This window comes from Mauremys mutica, chromosome 16, assembly GCF_020497125.1.
Source record: "Mauremys mutica isolate MM-2020 ecotype Southern chromosome 16, ASM2049712v1, whole genome shotgun sequence".
NCBI classification, from domain to species: Eukaryota; Metazoa; Chordata; order Testudines; family Geoemydidae; genus Mauremys; species Mauremys mutica.
In genome coordinates this window covers 16,274,915-16,297,166 of record NC_059087.1, presented here as the reverse complement: position 1 = coordinate 16,297,166, position 22,252 = coordinate 16,274,915, and the positions used below count along the sequence as shown (strand labels likewise).

The following is a 22,252-nucleotide window of genomic DNA, read 5'->3' as shown; positions in this document are numbered from 1 at the left end:
ATTTTTCGTAGACCTTGAGGATTTTAGACACTACCTTGAAAAGCGTTTTGATTTTGAACAAGTTACCGTAAAAAAATTCAGAACCTGGGCTGAGAGACGACAGTTCAACCGTGAAATGAAGCGGAAGCAGGCGGAGTCTGAGCGGCCTATTCTGCCAGCCAATCAGAAACTCATTACCTTGTCTGTGCAAGATGCACCTACAAAAAAAGGTAAGTTTCATCTAGTTGGAGTTAGAATTTTTGAAATTTGTCATGTTCCAGTATTAAATTTAAGTTAAAGTATAGAAGGTGTTGATTTTCTATAGGGTTCCATGATTTTAGGAAGTACTGGAAGTTTATAGTCTTGGTTCTGTTTTTGTACCTACTGTGGTCATGGAAAAAGTATTGTCAAAACACACATTTACTATAGAAAACATTGCATAGAAGGTACACATTTTTGCTTACGTTGTGAATCGTTAATGAAATGTCATCTTCACAGCATCTGTTCTGAATCAGTTAATGACGAGGATTTATTTTTTTAAGCAGGTTTGTTTAAAAATCACCAGCCACAGGTAATAGGGTGTTTGTAATTCATCCTTAAGACGTTTTATCTTTTTTGCTCAGTCATTCCTTTTCCACTGCTCTTATGCTGTATGATGTAATGATATTTATTGTGCAATTTAAATTTGCATCATACTGAGCAGAAAGTTCTAAAGAATGGTTCTTTCAGCCTTATTGAACTTAATTAAAATTGGTACATACTTTTCTGACAGCATCCAAAAACGCATTAAGCACTTTGGCTGCAAAAGCTGGGAGTCCTACAACACACTAAAGGCTAATAAGCCTGCTGTCCTGCATGGAAAACTCTGAAAAATTGTAGGATGTACTCTAATTTCATTTATACTGGTTGCTCTGGACTTAGAAGCTGGTGAAGCCTTTTCTTATGCTATCGGGGAAATAACTGGGGATCTCCTTGTAAAAGGACTATCTTTTCCAAGTTCTTTTCTGTTGCCTGTAACTCTTGCACTTGCAATTAAAGTAAAACAGAATTCTACAAGGGAGGATTTGATTGACTTCTAACCTTATTTCAGGTATTAACTGCTGTGGCAGTACTGAAATTTGTAGAATATTCTTGTTATAGCCAGATGATGCCATGTTTTCAGCATCTGTTTTTATTCATCAGAAGAGAAAATAGCATGTGATGCATTTCTGAAACTGACTTTTAAAACCAACTCATTTAAAAAAAAGCTAATTTGTACTCTGTGCTTGCCAGGAATAGTTCAAGAGAAGTAAGGATGAGCCAAACGTATACATAAAATATTAGTGGAAGAGATGTTGTTAACTGTTGCCTTAATACGGCACACAGCTTTCTTTGAGTAGATGCAGCCGTGTATTCCCCTCAGGTGTGTGCACGCCCAGCATGCCAGAACCAGAGAATTTTGTCTAGCAGTACCCGTAGAGATAAGAGTTCCTTCTTACCACCCATGGCTGCAGTCTGAGCTCTGTATGGCTTTTGCCTCACAATCCCTCTATTTTAGTGATTTTTCTAGTTGTATATAGTTCATGGGTCAGCAACCTTTCAGAAGTGGTGTGCCATGTCTTCATTTATTCACCCTAATTTAAGGTTTCACGTGCCAGTAATACATTTAAACATTTTTAGAGGGTCTCTTTCTATAAGTCTATAATATAACTGAGCTATTGTTGTATGTAAAGTAAATAAGGTTTTTAAAATGTTTAAGAAGCTTCATTTAAAATTAAATTAAAATGCAGAGCCCCCCGGACTGGTGGCCAGGACCTGGGCCGTGTGAGTGCCACTGAAAATGAGCTCGGCACGCGTGCCGTAGGTTGCCTACCCCGGATATAGTTAATTAGTATAGCTTAGTTTGATTTAGCATTAGCTGTAATTTAAGTATTTCCCTGATGATTCCTTCACCAGAGTTTAAACATTGTCCATCGTGTGTGTGTGTGTGTGGGGGGGGTGATCCCCAACAACAATTCCCATCCGTGATGCTTGCTGTAGAAGCCCCTGTCAAGGAGCAGTGTTCAATTTGCATCTCGTGACCAAACTGAAACAGGTGGTGAGGTATCTTTGTCTGAAGCAGCAACAGCTCAAACACGCCATTTGGCCTGCTTCGGTGGTGAGGCCCTTGTCAGATCAGAGGTTGCCTTTACTTTCTGAGAATGCTGCTGCTCATGTCTGGAAGCTGGCACCCCTCCAAAGAGACAGAGGAGTCATTCCCTGTTGAGTGTGCTGAGGAAAAGGTTGCATAAGACTGACCTGAGGCAGCTCCCGGTTGCATGGGGACTCCTCTGCGTGCTCCAGAATGAGTGCAGATCCACACAGGGTGAATGCCAATGCATGGGTTGGAGCAGGTACCATCAACTGCACCCCAGTACCATGCAAGGAGATCAGAGACCCCCATAGCGTTGACTCTGTTTCCAGCCCCAGGGCATCTGTTGCGTCTGGTACAGACGAGGTCACTAGCACCAATTGTTTCTGCGTCAGCAGTGTCTCAGGCAGCAACAGACCTCCTCTGCCTTTTGTCCCAACCTAGCCCTTGGTTCACAACTTTAACAGGGCTGTGGCTTTAATAGCCCCGTTGACTGGGCAGGCAGATGAACCTCTGAGTCTATCAACACTGTTCGCTGAGGTTTCTCTTTTACAGTCAGCGGACGTGAGGCTGGTGCTGGGCTTGGTGCAAGGGACCTCCCCAGCACCAGGAATGTCTTTGGCACTCCTGTAACTGGCACCGCCCATGTTACCTGGCAGCAGTCACAACCCTGAACTTCAGCACTATCAGTTACTTTGGCATGGCTACTGTCTTCAGGGTCAACATCGCTTCCAGCACCAGAAACAATGAAGGCGTACTTGGTGTCTCTGGTACCATTTCCACCATCAGCGCCAGCTTCCTCCTCATTCTGGGCTATGGACTCACTAGTCAGACCAGTTGCTTGCACCTGCAGGGCTTGCTCTACCTTTATACCCTGAAGCCTGGGACTCTTTTGCGTCCAGGGGCTGTTCATGGAGTGCTTTGGGTATCAGGATCAGCGCTCTTCTCACTATCAGGTTGGGGGTCCCTGGCCTTGCGCCTACAAGCCACCAGTGGCCTCTCCATACCAGTAGCCTCCATGGGAAGAGGAGGTGCCACTCCTCATCTCGCTCAAAGGTGAGATCACTGACCAGATCTGTGGCATTGACTTGATCCACCACAGGCACTGGTGAGCCTCCAGCATCATTCTGTCCAGGCCCTTCGGTCCTAGAGCAGGATCCAACACAGTTAACCACTTCATCTTCATCCCTGGACGAATCTGTGGTGCCTGGCTCTTCCTCCTCTTCATTATTTCAAAGTGTACCAGTACCTTTTGAAGTCTATGGCTGCTTCTCTAGGTATCTAAGCGGAGTTCATGAAGGAGAACACCCGCAAGTTAGTGGATATCCTACAGCTGACTGCCCCTGGGAGAGTTGCCCTTCCTATTAGCCGGCTCAAGGAACACATTGTTAAGGTTCTCTAGAGCATGCTAACTTCAGTACCACCTGTGGTAAAGCACACGGAAAAGTGCTACTTCATTCTGGTGCAGGGATTTGAGAGTTTTCACTCCACCTAGCGTCAGATTCACTGGTCAAAACCATGGTGAACAAGGCAGGTTTAAATCCGCTCCCAAGGAAAAGGATTCTAAACAAATGGACTTAAGGGCAGGAAGATTTACACTTCCTTTTCCTTGCAGATGTGAATTGCTAACCAGCAGATATTGCTGTTAAAGTACAATTTTGTGAACTGCACAGCTATGTCTTAAGTTTGCAGACCAGCTTCCTGAAGCCTCGAGCAGAATTTCAGACATTTGTCGCTGAAGGGTGCTTGGTGGCTAAGACATCGTTACAGTCCAAGCTGGACATCAAGGATACTTCAGCCACAGTATTGGTCTTGGCAATGACCATGAGAAGGGTTTTCTGACTGCAGAATTTGGGTATTGCTCCCAAGCTGCAGTAGGCCATAGAGGATTTGCCCTTTGATGTCAAGCACTGTTTACGGACAAGGCTGATGACTCTGCACTTCTTCAAGGACTCCTGGGCTACCCTATGATCTTTGGGGGTGTACATGCCGGCAGTGCAGAGGGGCCATTATGTTGGTGGTCAGCAGCAGCAGTATTTTGTTCACAGTGCATTTAGGCAGCCTTTCCGTCCCCCCGAGACAGCAGGACTACCCCAAAAGGGGCATATATCCCATAGGAGGAAGTAGTTGGAGCCGGGGTTTGGCCAGTCCACAAGCCCTCGCCTGGTACCCCCGCAAGCGCCCATTTTGACTCCTTGGTCCAGAGCAGTGTTCCAGTTGTCATTCCTTTCTCCCATCAAGAGAAAACTGTTTGCTTTATGTATTTTGACAGCACTTTGTCTAGTTAGTTATATCCTAACGTCTCTTGCATTAGTGTGGTGACAGCATGCATGTACTGCACAGCATAGAGCTTGTGCATGGTCTTGTAAGAACCTGGAAAAGGGTGTTTACTAGTAATTGCAGCAGCAAAGCTGAAACTGAATAGGCATAAGGCAGGCCTATACACTTAAAGCAGATGTGGAGGACTGGCCTGAGTGTGTGTACATATTGCTTTTGGGTCCACCTACTTTCAGCCTTGCTGAAAAAAATATTACAAACATCAGCAGGGGAGCAGAGAAAACATTAAAAAAAATAAACAAACAAACAAGCCTCTGTGTGTGCACATGCTTGTGTGCGCTTTATGAGAAACTTGAACTTTCTGAAATTAGTTAAAAAAAAAAAAATCAACTTGAATATCCCTTTAAGAGTTGGATCCAGTCCTTCTAAATTCTAATTTGATTGGTCTCAGAATCCTTGGCCATTGTGGTGCTCTGTCGTCATCTTGACATCTTAATTTGGCAGGCTTCACATCCCAAAAAAATACCAGAGCACCATGCTTGTCAGGTTAACAAGATTTCTTTATTGCTCAGACTTTCTGGAAATGGTTGTCTTAGTTCATTCCGCCTTTTATTTATTGTAATAATGTCATTGTTTTTTAGTAAAATACAGTTTATCTAGCTCTAGAATGATTAAACAAACAGTCCCTTCATCGTGGTGACACTAAAGCAGTTTGCTTCAGTGGGTATAAATGAAGCAGTTTCTTTGTTTCAGGGGATGATTAACAAACAAAAGTCTTTTTTCAAGGGGGCTAGAATCAAATGTGATCTCCCTTTCTAGGATAGTTCAGGGATAGTGTGTTTTGTGTTTCGTGCCCAGCAAACAATTCTCTCCAATGTGGAGAAATATTCTGCTTCTTCCCATGAGAATAAGTGCAGCCTGCCAGTTGGACCTGACAGATCTTGCAGGCACATTTCTCCGGGGTAGGACAAGCTCTTTTCACTTTTGTGAGTTGGATTTGAAGCCTACACCCACCAGGGAAAGGAATGGATTCATACATAACCCATTTTATCTTGCTATGAGAAGATAACTTTTCTGTGGTCGTTTGAGGTGTTAGGTCTGATAGGAAGGAAAAATCAAGTGCACAATTACAAAATGGGGAATATAACCATCTAGGTGGTGGTACTGCTGAAAAGGATCTGACGGTTATAGTGGACCACAAACTGAATGAGTCATCAGTGTGATGCAGCTGCAAAAAGGCTAATCTGATTCTGGGCTGTATTAACAGGAGTGTTGTATGGAAGAAACAAGAGGTAATTGTCCCACTCTGCTCTGCACTGGTGAGGCCTCAGCTGGAGTGTTGTGTTCAATTATGGGCACCACAATTTAGGAAGGATGTGGACAGATTGGAAAGAGTCTAGAGGATAAAAATGATAAAAGGTTTAGAAAACCTGACCTATGAGGAAAGGTTGAAAAAACTGCATGTTTATTGTTGAGAAGAGACGACTGAGGGGCGACACAAGTCTTCCAGTATGTTAAGAGCTGTTTATAAAGAGGACTGTGATCAGTTGTTCTCCAAGTTCACTGAAGGTAGGACAAGAAGTAATGGGCTTAATCTGCAGCAAGAGAGATTTAGGTTAGATATTAGGGAAAACTTTCTAACTATAAGGCTAGTTAAACTATGGAATAGGTTTCTAGAGAACATCGTGGAGTACCCGTCATTGAAAGTTTTTAAAAACAAATTGGGCAAACCCCTTTCAAGGATAGTCTAGGTTTACTTGGTCCTGCCACAGCGCAGGGGGCTGAACTTGATGACTTCTCAAGGTCCCTTCCAACCCTGCATTTCTGTGGTTCTTTGATTGGATGTCAGGAAACCTCAGTGGCTGCAGAAAAGTGAGTATTTAATAGGGCTCGTTACAATAATTAGTGTATTTTTCAGTCTTCTCAGAACTTGCTCTGAGATTTATTTTCTTAGTAATTGTTTTAAAAACCTTTAAAAATGGACTCTGGGGTTTTAGTAATCCATGTTTGCGGAAACTGCATTTATCATAATATTTAGTTTCATGCATTTGAATAAATGATTGATAAGCGGGGCATTTTTAATCTCAGCTTGCAGTTTGATGGGTTTTTTTGTAGACGGTTTTCAAAAGCCTGGAATTAATTAAATGGAATGACTTTATTTTCCCAGAGTTTGTTATTAATCCCAATGGGAAGTCTGAAGTTTGCATACTGCATGAATATATGCAGCGAGTCCTAAAGGTCCGCCCTGTTTACAATTTCTTTGAATGTGGTAAGTCTGCATGAATTCTAACTTCAGCACAATACTTTTGTTCAATGATACTTATTCTAATGCTTGGGTATTCTGAAAAGCAGCAAGAAATGGAGACTTTCCTACTAAGCATCTTAAGAGTATACTGTGGGCCAAATTCTAGTTTGTACAACAGAAGTAGCATAATCTTCTGCCTCCTTTTACCTCTCCCTTACCTGTGTGTGCGTGCTGAAAAATACTCTGAGCTGGAAAAATACTCTGAAATGAAAACTGATTTAAGTAATTTATTAATTTGACTTTCATCTAAAAGGAAGCCCCATTGAAATGTGGTAATCATAGCTTTTACTGTCTGACACTATTAGTCATAAGGGTAGAATTTGATTATTTTACTCATGTCACTTAGTACCCAGAAGATTTGATTTGCAGCTAATTAAATAGCATGTCATGCACTATTATTGAACTGACTAGTGTTAAAAGAATACTTTTTAAAAAATAAACACACATTGTTTCCAAAATGGCCTTATACTAAAGTTAATGTAGACCTTTTAATTAGGAAATGTTTCTTAAGGTGCGTCTGTACAGAGATCAAAGACCTGTGGAACCACTGTGGCTGGCCTGGGTCACGTTCGTGGAGCTCAGGCTGTGGGCTGAAAAATTGTTGTGTAGATATTTGGGCTTCAGCCAAAGCCCAGACATCTACACAGCAATTTTTTAGCCTGCAGCTTGAGTCCCATGAACCTGAATCAACTGCCCCCAGCCAGCTGTGGGTTTTTTTTATCCCTGTGTCAACATACCCTTTAGAATTGTAAGGTTTCACTTAATATATTATATATTATGTTACACACAGCACACACACACTTATGCTGGGATAGCCTTAGTAACTTTTAAAAATTAATTTGGATTTTATTGCTCACAAAAATTAGATTGACTTTGACTAGTCAAAGTTCAAATATCTTCATTACAGCTCTTGCATTTCATGTTGAAGTTGATCCGTATCAGTCTTGTCATTATGGCCTGGGGTTCCTCCATAAATCCGGTAAAATTATAATTGTATACATACAAATTGACCCCTGAAAATATGTGAATGGATACTGAAAATGACCACTGCCATGTGGTAAATGGATCTATACTTAGAGGCTGTTCAATGCCTCTGGCAGTTGCTGGAATTATAATTTTGTATTTTCCAATATGGAGAGGAAAAAATAAAGTTGGTTAGGTATCGATTATAAAGTTTTCATCCAGCTAATAGGAATAGAAAGAGTGTAAAGATTAACTATGTGTCCCAAAATGATAAAGGGGTGGAATGAATTATGTGGGTGGCTGACTGGCTGAGTTCCTATTGGAATTATTATTTCAAAGCTGCTGGGATTTCATTATATTGTATAATTAGTGAAGGTATTGGCGTGCCAGGAGCATTTTTTGCGTGGGCATCTTATTTTATAATTTTAAATCTAAATAAGTACATGAGAAAAGCAACAAATTACCCTAGGGTGATGGACCATATCCTAAAAGCTCCTGGCTGAGTCTTTAAACTTCCTGCTGGGTTTATCTGCCATATGAGAGGCTCCTAGTTGGACAAAGATCCAGGGGAGCAACTGTCCTTAGGATCCAACCTTAGAGATAAGGGTTGGGGCTGAATGAGTTAAATTACATTATCTAACAAATGCAACCTAAAAATGACACATAATTAGCAGATCACAGTTTATTATACCAAAACCATCTACCTCTTCTGCAGGTATCTTTCAGGTTTTCCTTGCTTCATCCAGCCACACTCCAGTCAGCCTTACCCAAAGGCATACATAATTTCCTCTCCTCTGCTTTTATCCATTTCATCACATGTGTATTGGAGAAAGAACTCATGCCTTTCCAGCTGTGTGGTGGGCACATAAGCAAGCCATTCAGCTGCCAGATCATGTTTGTTGAAATAAGACCCTTTTCTTCTCTCACCCATTGTGTTAATCCTCTTGGATTTATATTTCAGTATCAGATTATAAAATTTAAGATCTGATATTCAGTATCCAGGTAACAAATAAAAAATTGTAATTATGTTACACACCTTACTTTTACAATCTGGAAGCTCTAGTTCTTCAAAAAGCACGTTGATACTATGCTTCACTATAAAATGCTTAGTTTTTGTGTTAGAACACTCTCTGTAAGTGACTCCAAAACATCATATGGAATTAAAACCTTAAAGTTGACAGAAATTCCCAAAACATTTGCTCACAATGTAATACAATCACAGTACTTTAATTCTGAACAAGTACATGAGAGAGTGATGATTTCATGGTTGAGATGTCCCTTCTGAGAAAAGATTCTCATGTTTTGTATATAAATGGGTGAGCGGTGATTGCTATTCTCTAGAGCAGGAATTCTCAGACTTCATTGCACGGTGACCCCCTTCTGACAACAAAAATTACTATGTGACACAGGGTGGGGGTGAAGCCTGAGCCTGCCCAAGCCCCACCACCCCAGCTAGGGGGACCATAGCCCAAGCCTCACTGCCCCTGGTGGGGGGGAGAGGGGCGAAGCCCAAGGGTTTCTGCTTCAGCCCTGGGTGATGGGGATTGGGCTTCGGTCCTGAGCCCCAGCGAGTCTAAGCCAGCCTTGGCGACCTCATTAAAATGGGGTCACGACCCACTTTGGGGTCACAACCCACAGTTTGAGAACCCCTGCGAGGAAGAACAGTTATTTTTCAGATCTCTTGAGGTTCAGATGAAGGAGAAAACAAATATCCAAGTATGGGGCATTCTCATATTCTTGATGGTTTTATTTTTAGTGTATGTTTTTAATGTGTGTTTATATTTAAAAGATTGGAATTTTGAAAAGCTTTTCTCTCCCACATCTTAAGAGAACCCAAGTGAGCCTTTTGGAGCCTCAGTGATTATTGATGGAGTGACTTATGGGGCAGGAACTGCAAGCAGCAAAAAACTCGCCAAGAATAAAGCTGGTAACATACATACTTCCTAAGTACCAGCCATTGAATTGCTATGCTTGCCTGCTTGTACCTCTGCTTTGGAGATGATTGGTTAACAGCAATGAGTAGGATTAAATTAAGCTTTTTTCAACACTCTATTGAGAGATGTGTTTGTGTATGTTTTTGGTAGAAAATGGTTAACAATTGATCTGGGGAACACTATTAAATTTACAATGAATCCTGTCTGAAGCAACTAACTGGGGGATTTAGAAACCCTGGATAAACTTCAGACACTAACATAAATACTAATCTTGGATCTTTAATCCGCAGATATGAAGTAATTCTCTATTTCTAGAAAAGCCATAAGATTTCATGAGATTTAAGATCATAAAGGGTGAACATATAAATGTGAAAGGTAAAATATAATTACCCAATTCTTGGCCTTCTGTGAAATTCTCTGGTCATTTTGATCTTTTGCTTGGTAATAAAAGCAGTCTTGCCATATGGAACTTAGTCTTTGGAAACTGGAATAATACCATTTGCTCCTTATTTGCTTTCAGTTGTTTAAGATGTTGACTCTGTTCGGTAATAAATCTCTGCATGGTCTGGGGTGTGGATATCTTAAACTTTGTACCCATCCCTAGGTTTGAATGTTTTGGAGGCCTGCTGCTTTCAAACTCTGGCTTAAGGGCTCAGAATAAAGACAAAGTATATTTTGTGCCCAAGAGTGCCCAAGTGATTTAGCAACGTACGGCCTTGGCTACGTTTTAAAGCCATGCCAACTTTAGAGCTATACCAACAAATCCTCCTAATGCAAATGCAGTTATAAAATCAAAATATGATTTTCTTGATATAGCTTAGACTGGTTTGGCAAATGAAATAAGATATACTAGCAAAAGCACTTTTTGCTGGTATAACTGCACCTGTACTTGGGCTTTTTCTGGCATTGCTATCGTAAAAGCATCACACTTCTAACCATCATAGCTGGCAAAATCTTTTAAAGGTAGACCTGGCCTTAGTCCTGTTGACTGTCAGTGGAACTTGGTCTTCTGTGTCACTTTTGAAAATAGAACTTAAGCACTTTTGAAAGTGTTTAATCTTGTGACTCGGGCTTTTGCCAGCAGCAGTTGCTCAGGGGTGAGTGTACAGCTTAATAGTGATGAGTCTTTCAATGTTGACTCAGTCAGTAAGCTTAAATACACTTCCTTAAATAAGTCAATGTTCAGAGACTCTGTACTTATAAATTAATAAATTGTATGCTACATAGAGGCTTGGAAGGATTAGATTTTTATTGGTAAATGTCAATTTCACCATATATGCACAAACCAACTAAGAAAATTACCATCGATGATGATAAAAATTTACATTTAGACAGTTTAAAAAAATGCTGCTTGAACTTCTTAGAGTTTGATTTAAGGATATTTACTTTGTATATTTTGTTGTGATGTTAACAATTTGTGTGTTAATGGTTATAAAGCTTTAACTCTTTTTGAATCTGTATGTCTACAGACAATTATTTAATGACAGAGCTCCCCATAGTTACTGACAACTGTGGACATTTAAATTGATAAAAATGGAAAAAATGCTTAAAAATAAACATTCAGATTATCTATATTGAAATTATTTCTAAAAAAAAAAATTCCATTCCGCCACGCCTCATTATAAAGTAGAAAGCAGTTTACTTATCTGTGAACTGCATCTCTGAGAATCTTTCATTCTAGAACAGCAGTCCCCAAATTTTGAGGGTTGTGGCCCCGCCTCTTACCCCTGTCTGCAGCCCCTTGGGGCCAGGGCTGTGGCTCAGGGGTGGAGGAGGGGATGTGGACAGGGTAAAGGGCCCAAGGTGGGGCGGCAGCTGGGGCTGAGGTTGTGGGCAGAGCCACAGCCAAGGTGCAGGGGCGGGAGCCAGGTACGTGGCTGGAGACAGGACCGGAGCAGAGCTGGGGGTGGGGAAGGGATGGGCGGTGCTTCCTTCCCACCCCTGTGGGGGCTGGCCTGGGCCCTACCTACCCCCACACCTCATGGTCCTCTGCATCCTCTGGGGGGCATGCCTCACACTTTGAGGACCTCTGTTCTAGAAAGAAGTTATGTTTCCTTGTCATAAACATGCCTTTGTAGAATCTTTGTACATAGTAAATGTAACCAAGACATTAAATCATTTCCCACAGCCCGAGCTACACTGGAAATCCTCATTCCTGACTTTGTTAAACAGACCTCTGAGGAAAAGCCCAAAGACAGTGAAGAACTTGAGGTATACATTAACTTGGCCTTCTGATATAAAATATCTTAATTTAAAAAGCATTAGATGCTAAAAGGCAGAGGATATGTGATTGCTGACTACATAGTCAGTTTCCCATTCAGATGGAAGATTTTAGTTTAAAGGCTTGAAATTTATAGTAACTTCATAATAGCCAAAAAGTGATAAAGGGGGTGAAGGGTTCTCTCTAGCAAGATCCAGCGTCAATACCTTGTGGGAAATGCAGATCTCCCCAAGCCTTGGCTGCTGGGATTTCTACCACAGTATTGTCTTTAGAGCCTGCTTGGTGGGGGAAAAGGAGACCTCTGATCTTCTTTCATATTTGTTCCGATACATTTTGAAATTCATCCCAAATCTGCTTCAGCTGCTAAAAATGACAAAGTTGGCAGCTTTATTCCTCTGACCAGAGTCTCGTGGTTGACACAAAACGAAGCAGGTCTCTGTTACTCAATCCCCTCCCTAGCCTCCATTTTGTGAGGCTTTCCTTACCTGCGAGTAACTTTTACTGCTGCCTCTGGTGTTGCTCATAAATTTCCTGAGCTGCATCATGAAGCTGTCATTCTTGACAATTTTACTGCTGTACACAAGCCTCTGAATAGCAGATGTGAAATGTCAACATAGTGGTTCATTTAAGCAAAGCAATAGCAAAATGGCAAATTGAAGCCATTAGTTTGCTGACTTCATAAGACAACACACAATGCTCTTAAATTTGTTTCACATTTGGAAGGCTGTCAATGAAAACTTAAATTCTGCGGAAACTGATGACTTGGCTCTGATTGGGATTTGTCATGGGGAATTGGATTTTTCCAGCCCTGAACACAAGACAGTATTTTGTTTGGTTGTATGTTTTTGTTTTGTTCTTTTCTCCTTCAGCGTTACAAAGCTGTCCTGATTTAGTGAAGGAGAGTCCCTCATGTTTTCAGGAAGAAACTGTCAATACTTGTGACTTTTCTTATATTATCAAATACATGGTGCTTGGAATTGGGGGGAGGGAAATCCAGTCACATACATATAGTCTAATACTATCATGGTAAACAAATTTTGGGTGAGAGGGTCTTAGTAGGGATGAGGTCTTTTTTTTCCTTGTCCTCTTGATGATTTGTGAAAATGATAGTTATTAATATGTTTGACTTTTTCCACATGCTTAGAGTTGCTGAAAAGCACATTGGATAAATAAAATGTGTAGAAACTTCAGAAAGAGACCAGACTTCAGTTGCTAAGCCTATTTTGTCCCTTAACTCTCCCAATTAGCTCTATCCACGGGGTTCAAGCCAAGCCCATGGAAGTGCAAGCAACAGCACAAATAAAAATTTACATAAAACCTTTTAATAGGAGCTTAGAGGTAGATCACTATTTAGACTTTGGCTATTTTAACCAGTACATGCATTGGAAGCAACTTCTTGTGCATTAACTAGTCCAGGAGTTTCCAAACTCTTTCAGTGTAGACCATTGCCAACATTGTGGCAATTACAGCAATTGCTCGCAACAAATTGATTAAATTAGAATATTTAATGCATCTTTTAATGTGATCAAAGGTTAATCACTGTCTAATTTTGCTCTTAAATTCATTTCCCTTCATATTTGTTTTTCTCCGCCTGCCTTTTTCCCTGTTTCCTGGGTCTCCTGTCACTTGCATATACTGCCCAGCCACTTGATTTTCAATTGCTTCACTTGAAATTGTTGGCCTGCCTTGTGTCCCTTGCATATTCCTCATATGCTAGTGGTTCCATTCCCTGAGGCTGGCTCCTGTTTGCATTCTTTCTTGTTTTTAGCTGTTTCTGCAGGCCTCCAAGCTCTGCATTGCAAAGAGCACCTCAAATATCTGTAGAGAGAGCTGAAAACAAGGAGAGCCAGCTCTCCATGGACCACCAGAGAGTGCTGGTGGCCCACGTGTTTGGGAGTCGTCACTGTTCTAGTCTGCCCTTCTATATCATTCCTGGTGGGATTGAGCTCATTATTCTTAAATGATCCCTAAAAAATGTGTGTCCAACCTTGAAATAATCGGCGACAGATACTGATTTAAAATAAGACCAGGAGTCACACTAGAAGGAACACTTTGCTGGAGTTTTCTGAGCCTGAATTCTCTGGGCGTGTTCATATAATAGAAAGTGGATAGTAGCTCTTCACTGTAAGAGGCTAATAAATCTCCAACCTCAAGCTGAAACTTTGGGCTACAAACCCGAAATCATGGAAAGTACTAGAAAGGTGGTTTGGAGGAATGACACCAGGGCTATTTGATTAAAGTAGAGAAAATATTATTTTAAATTTCTGATATCTGCCTAATTGAGTACTTTCAATAAATACCCATAAATCATGAGTAGAAATTAAAGAACAATCATCACTGAGCCCTTTGTTGTTGCCCTGAAAAACCCTAAACAGAACAGGCTACCTAGAAAGAGAAACTGAGACAACACCACTCTGCAGATTGAAGTAATAAGTATGGGAGTTGGGGGAAGCTTTTATCTTATTATGGCCGACAGCCCAAAGAAAAGCATTAAATCACAGTTGAGAGTTTCATTGTATTAGGCAATGATGTTTTCATTATGTATGAAATTCCAATAAGTAGAACTGAGAATTACATCTTTTGTGGAAATGGGGGAGCTTAAAAGAATAAGGTCAGAAGCTCTTTCTAATATACAGTCGAGGAACGAGTAAATTTTTCTCATTGTATATTGGAATCTGAAGGAAATGGTCTGTAGCATTGCTTGCTAAAATAGGACCAATGCAGTAATTCTGATAATAGAGATCTAATGTGCAGTTTAAAATGCTCTGTGATGTAAAATATGAAACGTAATTTGTTTACAAATGTAAATATATAAGAAATTGAGAAGTAGGAGACTTTCAATATTGTGCTTGCTTGACGAGTAGCTGAAGAACATCTCTCAATTCTTTTGCAGTATTTTAACCATATCAGTATTGAGGACTCACGGGTATATGAACTGACCAGTAAAGCTGGACTGTTGTCTCCATATCAGATTCTCCATGAGTGCCTTAAAAGGTAGGATCACATTGTAACCATGCTAAAAAGGTTACTGAGGGGCAAATTCTGCTGTTTGTTAGATGCACTAAAGTGGGAAGGGTACAAGAGTCCCTCTGTTCCTTTCTTCCTCATCTATTCCTATTGTGGCACCAGCAGGACGGTATACCTTTCCAGCACTTGTGAATATCAGTGTGGCCGCCCACTTACTCCGCCTGCTATGACCCTAAGGAGACATGAACTGCTGTTTAGCTATGGTTTGCACCAGTGTATATACTGCAGCATTGTGCCTTGCTCCATGTCTGGTATTGCTGCTCCCCCTTTGTAATGGTAGGATCTGGTCCTTAGCATTTTGTATTTATTTTTGTCTGTCACCTGAGAGGGGGGTAATGTTTGATTTTTTGCAAAGCAGTACAGTCAAGTTACTGATGCAGAAAATGAGACTCCCTGTTAGCTTGCTTAATTTTTAATTGAAATTTACTGTACTTTAAGTCCAGATTCAATTATGTTGACCTCACATTGTTCAGTTCAGTCTGTCTTTCTATGCAATTTACTTGGTTGACCCTTATAATATTGAGTTTTTGTGCTTAAGAAACCATGGAATGGGTGACACATCTATCAAGTTTGAAGTGATTCCTGGTAAAAATCAGAAGAGTGAATATGTCATGACTTGTGGCAAGCACACAGTGCGAGGCTGGTGTAAGTACTGTTCTTGGTTTTACTTCCTATGCTTGCCTACAAATTCTTTTTTCCTGCCCTCCTCAACACTTACCTTGCATGAGTATTTTGTTGGTACATGCGTATTCCACCCTTCAGTGTATATATCTTGAAGAGAATTAGGAATATATTAGTTCATTGATTCCCTTAATGTAGTTTTTATGTATACACATAATGTTCTAGTGTGATGATTGTGTGTTGGTTATCATTTGTACAGGTAAGAACAAGAGAGTTGGGAAACAACTAGCTTCTCAGAAAATCCTACAGCTCCTGCATCCGCACGTGAAAAACTGGGGCTCTTTATTGCGTATGTATGGTAGAGAGAATAGCAAGATGGTCAAACAGGTAAGCATGATTTTGTGGTTGCTTTGTAATCTACCCTGTAAAAAGTTGCTTTTTTCTGTTGTGATAATGAGCAGTTAAAAATGATAAAAACAAAAACTCCTCATTCCCTTCCTTTTCTTGGCATAGCTTTCTAGCCCTAACACTCTTATTCATCGCATGTTACTTCTCTATATTGATAAGTAACCCTAAAGGATCTTCTGCATTCTGAACTGATTCTTGCTATTGTCATGACATAAGGTCAGCACTCTTTTAGAAAGGCAACGTTTTCTCAAGCTCACGTGTTTGCTATAGGGGTATAGACTAAAATGGCTGGCTAAAACGGTAAAGCCAGTTTTTAGCAACTAATACACAGTTGACTTGTTGCATGTACCTTTTCACTTAAAGGAGGGTGGGGGAAAGAAAATCGACCCTGCTTAAATTCTGAAAGATGTGACTATTTAAAAAATACCCGAGAGAGCTTTTTTTTGGGGGGGGTAACTTTTTTTCTGCTACAACTTACGGTCCTATTGTGCAGGAAACCTCTGATAAAAGCGTGATAGAACTTCAGCAGTATGCCAAAAAGAACAAGCCAAATCTACACATTCTGAACAAGTTACAGGAAGAAATGAAAAAGTTGGCACAAGAAAGAGTGAGTGCATACTGCAGACTTCTTAAAAATACATGTTAAAAATTGTGTTGTAGGGCCAGAACACAGAACAAAGTTAGTTTATTTTTAGTTTTCTGAGTCTGTTTTCTACAGTGCCCTAGAGAAGACTAGACACTCAAAATTGGAATTTTACTGCTGGAGGAATTCTGCACCACTGTATGCATGCAGAATTCCTATCCCCTGCAGATTTCTTTGCTTCCCTGTAGAAAAATGACTTCTGATGGGGAAGCAAAGAGAATCCGCAAGAGCAGTGACGTGCCCCTGCTGGCATGTTGTTTTGGGTGCCCTGAGCAGCCAGCAGAAAGATAAATTGCAGGGGGGAGTCTAGGGATGCCCCGGTTGGTGGCTCCTACCCTGCACTGAGCTGCTAGTCCCAGCTGTGCTGTGGAGGGGGGGATTTCCCAGGTCAGACCCCCTCCCCACCCCCAGTTGCAGGAAGCTCCAGACCCCCTCTTTCCACCCCCATTGCTCCTTAGCTGCGGGGGGAGAGGGTCACTGTAATGGAAACTGCTCCTCCATCCACCCAATCCCTGTGCATCTGAATACCCTTCACACCCAGACCCCTGCTGAGCCTCCCAGCACCCTGATACCCCCACAAAGCCTTACCCCCTGCATCTGGACCTCCACCTTTGTACCCAGACTGCCCCCTGCCCTCAAACTCGCACCCTGATAAGCCCCACCCCCTCCCATATCTGGACCAACCTGACAAGCCCCCCACCCTGCTGAGCCCTACTCCCTCAGCACCTGGGCCCCACTGTTGAGCCCTCAACACCCAGACCCTCCCTGCTGATCCCCAGGCTCCTTCACATGGACCCCCCCTGCATAGTCCCATTCCCCCTGAATCTCCCCAAAAGCCCCTGTGCATCCAGTTCCCTCCCCCCCCCACCTAGATTGCCCCATGCAGAACCCTCTCACCCCACACCTGGATTCCTTCCACACTAAGCCCCTCCACTCTTGAATCCTGCTGGGCTGAGCCTGCCCGCCCCCACCTGGATTGGGGGCCAGGGCTGGGCATGTGTGCATACAAGACTCACTGTCCCTTTTGCTACCTATCTTGGTGTGCCTGGCATGGAGGGGCAGAGCTCCGGGGTGTTTCTGGGGCAGGCCTTGCCATTGCGCTGTGTTGGGTGTGAGTGCAGCCTCACTGCTGAGTCTGTGTCTGGGGCGAGGGGTCTACAGGGTGAACTTCCTCCTCTGTGCATCCAGTGGCGTGTGCTCCTCACTGCCATGCTGGAACTTCCAGATTTATTTATTGACAAATAAATAAAATGTGCAGAATTTTTAGTTTTTTGGTGCAGAATTCCCTCCGGAGCAAAATTTTTCCATTTTAATGAAATTCTGTTGTAGCTACCAGATTTTTTTTATCATGAGCTAAAGTCATTCGCATCATTTGAATTCGAGTCAAACTTAATTGATTTTTTTTTTTTTTGCCACAAGAACTAACTAGTTGCTCAGTTTTTTTTTTTTAAACCTTGTTTTAACCTTGGGATTTTTTACTTTGTTTCTTTAAAGGAGGAAACTCGAAAGAAACCCAAGATGACAATAGTAGAATCAGCACAGCCTGGTAGTGAACCTCTGTGTACTGTTGATGTGTGACCAGAAAACTTACGAGTGGGGAGCAATAACAAATGGAGAAACTACTTTCAACAATTATTTAAGAATCTATTTGCTGCAGAATGCAAGACAACGTTACAATCCCGGCTGCTTCAGTTATGCATTGTTCTTTTGCATCATCAGGGCAATAGTACTTTTTTTTACCTCCTGAGATATGTATGTTTAAATGATTGATCATAAAGATCTCTACTTGGGCAAATGCACAGAGGATAGGCATGTTCACACAGGATACATTTAAGCAAGCACTTTTTCCTTGAAAGTCATCCGTGTTGTCTCGAATGGATGTGTTTAAGGATCAAATTCAGAAAATCTATGTACAGGTTGAAGCTGATATATTATATATAAATTTTTATATATACACACTCTTGTATGAACATGCCTAAAATTATTTTTGTGAAAAGTTTTGTTGCATTTCAGCACATAATAATATGCACTGATAAGACACTTTGACAGATACATGAAAAAGTGATGAGCGATGTTCCTAATGTCATAGGATTAGGCCAGTAATGCCGTTTTTATTTTGTGTACTGCCAGGCTAAGGTTGGTTTGAATTTTTTTTTGAGATCACAGTATGCAGGGTGTTTTTTGGTTTTTTGTTTTTGTTTTTTGTTTTTTTACTTGAAAAGAACAAGTGTACCTGGTAGTGTTAAGAGCAACAAGTTGGATAACCCAAATTGTTGGGCTTTATTTTAAAGGAAAAGTTATGATTGTTTACAAACCAATTAGAAGGGAAAATATTTGGCCGTCTAGTTCAGTGTTTCCCAACCAGTGGGTCGTGGAATTTTTTGAAAAACGACATGCGAGAATGGGTGGGGGGAACTGCCGTCTGATTGGCAATATGCCTCACTGTCCCACCACCTCCAAGGATGGAGCAACCAATCAGAGCTCAATCTCCCTCTCCTTCCCTCCTGCAGCTGCTTATGTGGGGAGCAGTGGGAGGAAGAGTCCCTGGAGCTAGAGATGTGCCATGGCAGAGAAAAGGTTGGGAATCACTGCAATTTGATATAAACTGCAACTAACTTAGCCACTGGAGAGGCTATCTGCAGAGCTTGAAGGAGAAATATAACTGAAGACTGTTGATGGGTATTCTGAAATATATTGCCAGTGCATTGTTTAAAGAAGCTCCACCCTTACTCCCCTGTAATATAGTGATTTTAATTTGTTTGGTGTCTGGCCATGTTACTTGTTTAGTTAAGTTTTAGATAACTTGCTTCATTAAATGAACTATTTTTTTAAACAATTTCTCCTTGTGGCCTGGCCTTTAGAAATGCTAAATTAACTGATTGCAGCTATCTTACATTTTTTTTTAAAAAGTTGTTACTGGCTTTTTACTTACGTTTTTCTTCAAATGCTAAAAAACCTTAACTTCTGCAATGGAAATTAGAACGAAGATTTGGGATACAACATAGAAAAGACTAGACTAAGACCTTAATAAAGTGTACTGATTAAGATGAAAAAGGACATGAATATGCAAGCATTTTTGAAATACAATCTTAGAAAACGGGCAGTACTTACTGTATCTGCTGAGGCTTTAATAAGTTATGCACAGAAGAAATATTTTGGTTGTAGTGAAAGCAGCTTTTCCCCTTTATTTAGGGTTTTTACTTTATTGACTAATGCAGTAAATTCCTCAGATTTGAAGCGGGAACCATTTTGTGCTTAAAAGAAGCAGGGGAATGGAATGGCAAGAAGCCAGTTTGGTGGTAAGGGTCCAGGGACTTATCTAGGAGTTGATATTAGTACAGCTATATTTTACGCTCCCTAAATAAAATTGGTGGGACAGAGAGCTACAGTTCTTAATCCTTATAAATGCTGCAGGTCTGGTACTTGTCTGGACAGTTGTCATTCTTGATGAGTACAGCATACTGCAGTATACTGACTGATTGTGCCAACTGGATTTTAACACCTTTAATATCAGCCCTGCTATTTTGGAAATTAGAAAACTTAAATTTTTGATCCCAAGTTAAAGTTCTGTAATTTATTGCTTCTGATATTTGAGATCAGTCTCATCTGTTTCTGTATTTGCATTGTTATAAGTGATATGCTCAGAGGTGTCTGCAAATAAGAACTCACCCAATCTTCATTATCATATTCAGCTTTTGAGTTCTGTGAATTGTAATCCTGTTTTCAGTATAGAAGGATAGGTGGAGGATGACACATTATTCTTAAAGTGACCTATCTAAAAAGTACTGCCTCTGCTTATTTTCTTTTAATATAGCTTTAATCTCCATCTTTTGAAAGATGTGTAACATTGGTGCAGTACTTACAAGCAGTAGTTGCTGCTTCTCTCTGACTTTGATGAAGACAGGGCTTATATCTTTGCCTAAATGTATTACTGTGTAAGTAGGTGTTTTTTCAGTTTGTGTGTTTTCTAGCAGAAAAATCTGTCCTTGGCCAATACTGTAAAAGACAAATCATCCCTGTGGATCTTTGTCCAAAATCAGAATGTCAATATTTTGCAGGCCACCTGCAGATTATCCATAGATGCCTCATTTAGGAATTTGTTTTTATTGTGTTCTAAGAGGATTGCTGTATTGAGCATTTTGCTTTAGTCTTACCTCAATCTGCCACTATCTGAATCGTAAGGTGACCATTGCCCTTAAATAAAACATCTAGATATTTCATTGTGAACCAAAGCCTCTCACATATTATGCATTCTTTAAAAGGATGGTATTAGACCTTGCTGCAGCCTTTAACTGGAGAGTTGTCCAGAAAATAAAGCGCAATAACTGCTGGAACAAACAACTTAACTGCTGTTTATTGTCATTGTGAAGTATTCTTGTGTTTTAATGTTTACTATTGTTTGTAGTGTAACAGTCTTGCATTTGCACATAAGCACGAGCTGCTGTGATAGAGGATAGGTCATTGCATTAATTTCAGCTTCTGCATGAACACTAAGGCGTGATTCAAGATGTACCCTAAATTTGTCTTGTAACTCGTGTGTTTTTTAGGTAACCAGCTGTAAAGGTTTAGATCTTGATTGTATGAATGCATAAAGCAAAACTACTGCTTTTGTCACTGATCTTTGTTCCTTATCCTAGGAAAGGTGGATATTTTTATGAGGATGGAATGTATTAATAAGAACTGTTCCATCCTTTGGAAATTAGACCTATTCTGCTTTGCATATTATGTGCTTCTTGACAGAAGTGTGGTGTATTGACTTTAAGGGTTAAATTAGCGTGCATTCAAATCTTTATGGTACTGAATGAAAAGTTACTGTGACTTCCAGTGAAATAGTCAGATGCTACCTATTTAAACACAAGTCATTCAGCTTTAAATATTTATTAAATGAGATAAAGTAGTTGGGTTCCCAGATGCTTGACATGGCTCTGTTATGCATAAAAACTCTTGCTGTTGTATGTAAACTCCCGATGACACTGTTAGGTTTACATACAATGCACACTTGGAACATCTATGTATTCTTTCTTTAAAAGCTTGATTACATCCTACACATGCACTATATTTTGGTTCTGGAGCAAAGTTCACAAAGATAATTGCCTTGTCAAACTTCCTGTGGGAAGAATTTTAGATTAAGTATCAGAAAAGTCCAAGAACTAATGCCATTCTCAACAAAATACAAGGTGAACAGTATTCTGACGCGTATTTGAGAAGGGAAAAGTGAATAATGCATTCTTATGTGCCCAAGTAGATAACAATGGTTGCTGTATGAATTGTATTGAGTGCAGTTGCTTGATGCCAGTGCTAAATTGGTACAACTATAAAGCCTCATTTTCACTGAGCCTCTGCTTTGCTTTTTTTTCTGCACAATCATATAAGCCTTTGTGTTTGGTCTTTGAGTACTACATGTGTATTTTTTCAGACAATTAGTTTTAAGCAATAAAGTTTGATATTACATTATAAAAATGCTGATTTGTTTGACTAATGTCGTCGTATTGCAACTGTCTTGTTTTGAGTGGGAACCCTCTCCTTGAGCTGTCTCCCACCTAGTCTTTTGAAATTAACTGAAGTCTACTTTTGTTTATGCAAATATCAGTACCTCTTACCACATGTTGACTTAAATTTTCATGGTAAAACTAGCCCCTTTTCATAAAAAATGAAAACCCTTTAGCCAGGCACACTAATGACATATTCAAGTGCTTGCTCATGTCTAGGTGCGTGTGCACCCATGTGCAGAGTTGAAGATTTTTGCCAGCACCCTATGGAGTGC

The 22,252-nt window shown here is 40.6% G+C and overlaps 1 protein-coding gene across 1 annotated transcript in view; it reads left to right on the top strand.

Annotated features, from left to right (window-relative positions):
* The window catches only part of DGCR8 (DGCR8 microprocessor complex subunit), a 41,236-nt gene extending 19,294 nt beyond the window's left edge, over nt 1-21,942 (top strand). The window contains exons 6-14 of the mRNA XM_044990031.1: nt 12-209; nt 6,534-6,635; nt 9,463-9,561; nt 11,697-11,779; nt 14,683-14,783; nt 15,355-15,461; nt 15,697-15,824; nt 16,339-16,452; nt 17,983-21,942. Coding sequence (XP_044845966.1) covers nt 12-209; nt 6,534-6,635; nt 9,463-9,561; nt 11,697-11,779; nt 14,683-14,783; nt 15,355-15,461; nt 15,697-15,824; nt 16,339-16,452; nt 17,983-18,066 — 1,016 coding nt within the window. The 3' untranslated portion in view covers nt 18,067-21,942. The remainder of the gene's footprint in view (nt 1-11; nt 210-6,533; nt 6,636-9,462; nt 9,562-11,696; nt 11,780-14,682; nt 14,784-15,354; nt 15,462-15,696; nt 15,825-16,338; nt 16,453-17,982) is intronic.
* Nucleotides 21,943-22,252: the final 310 nt, after the last annotated feature.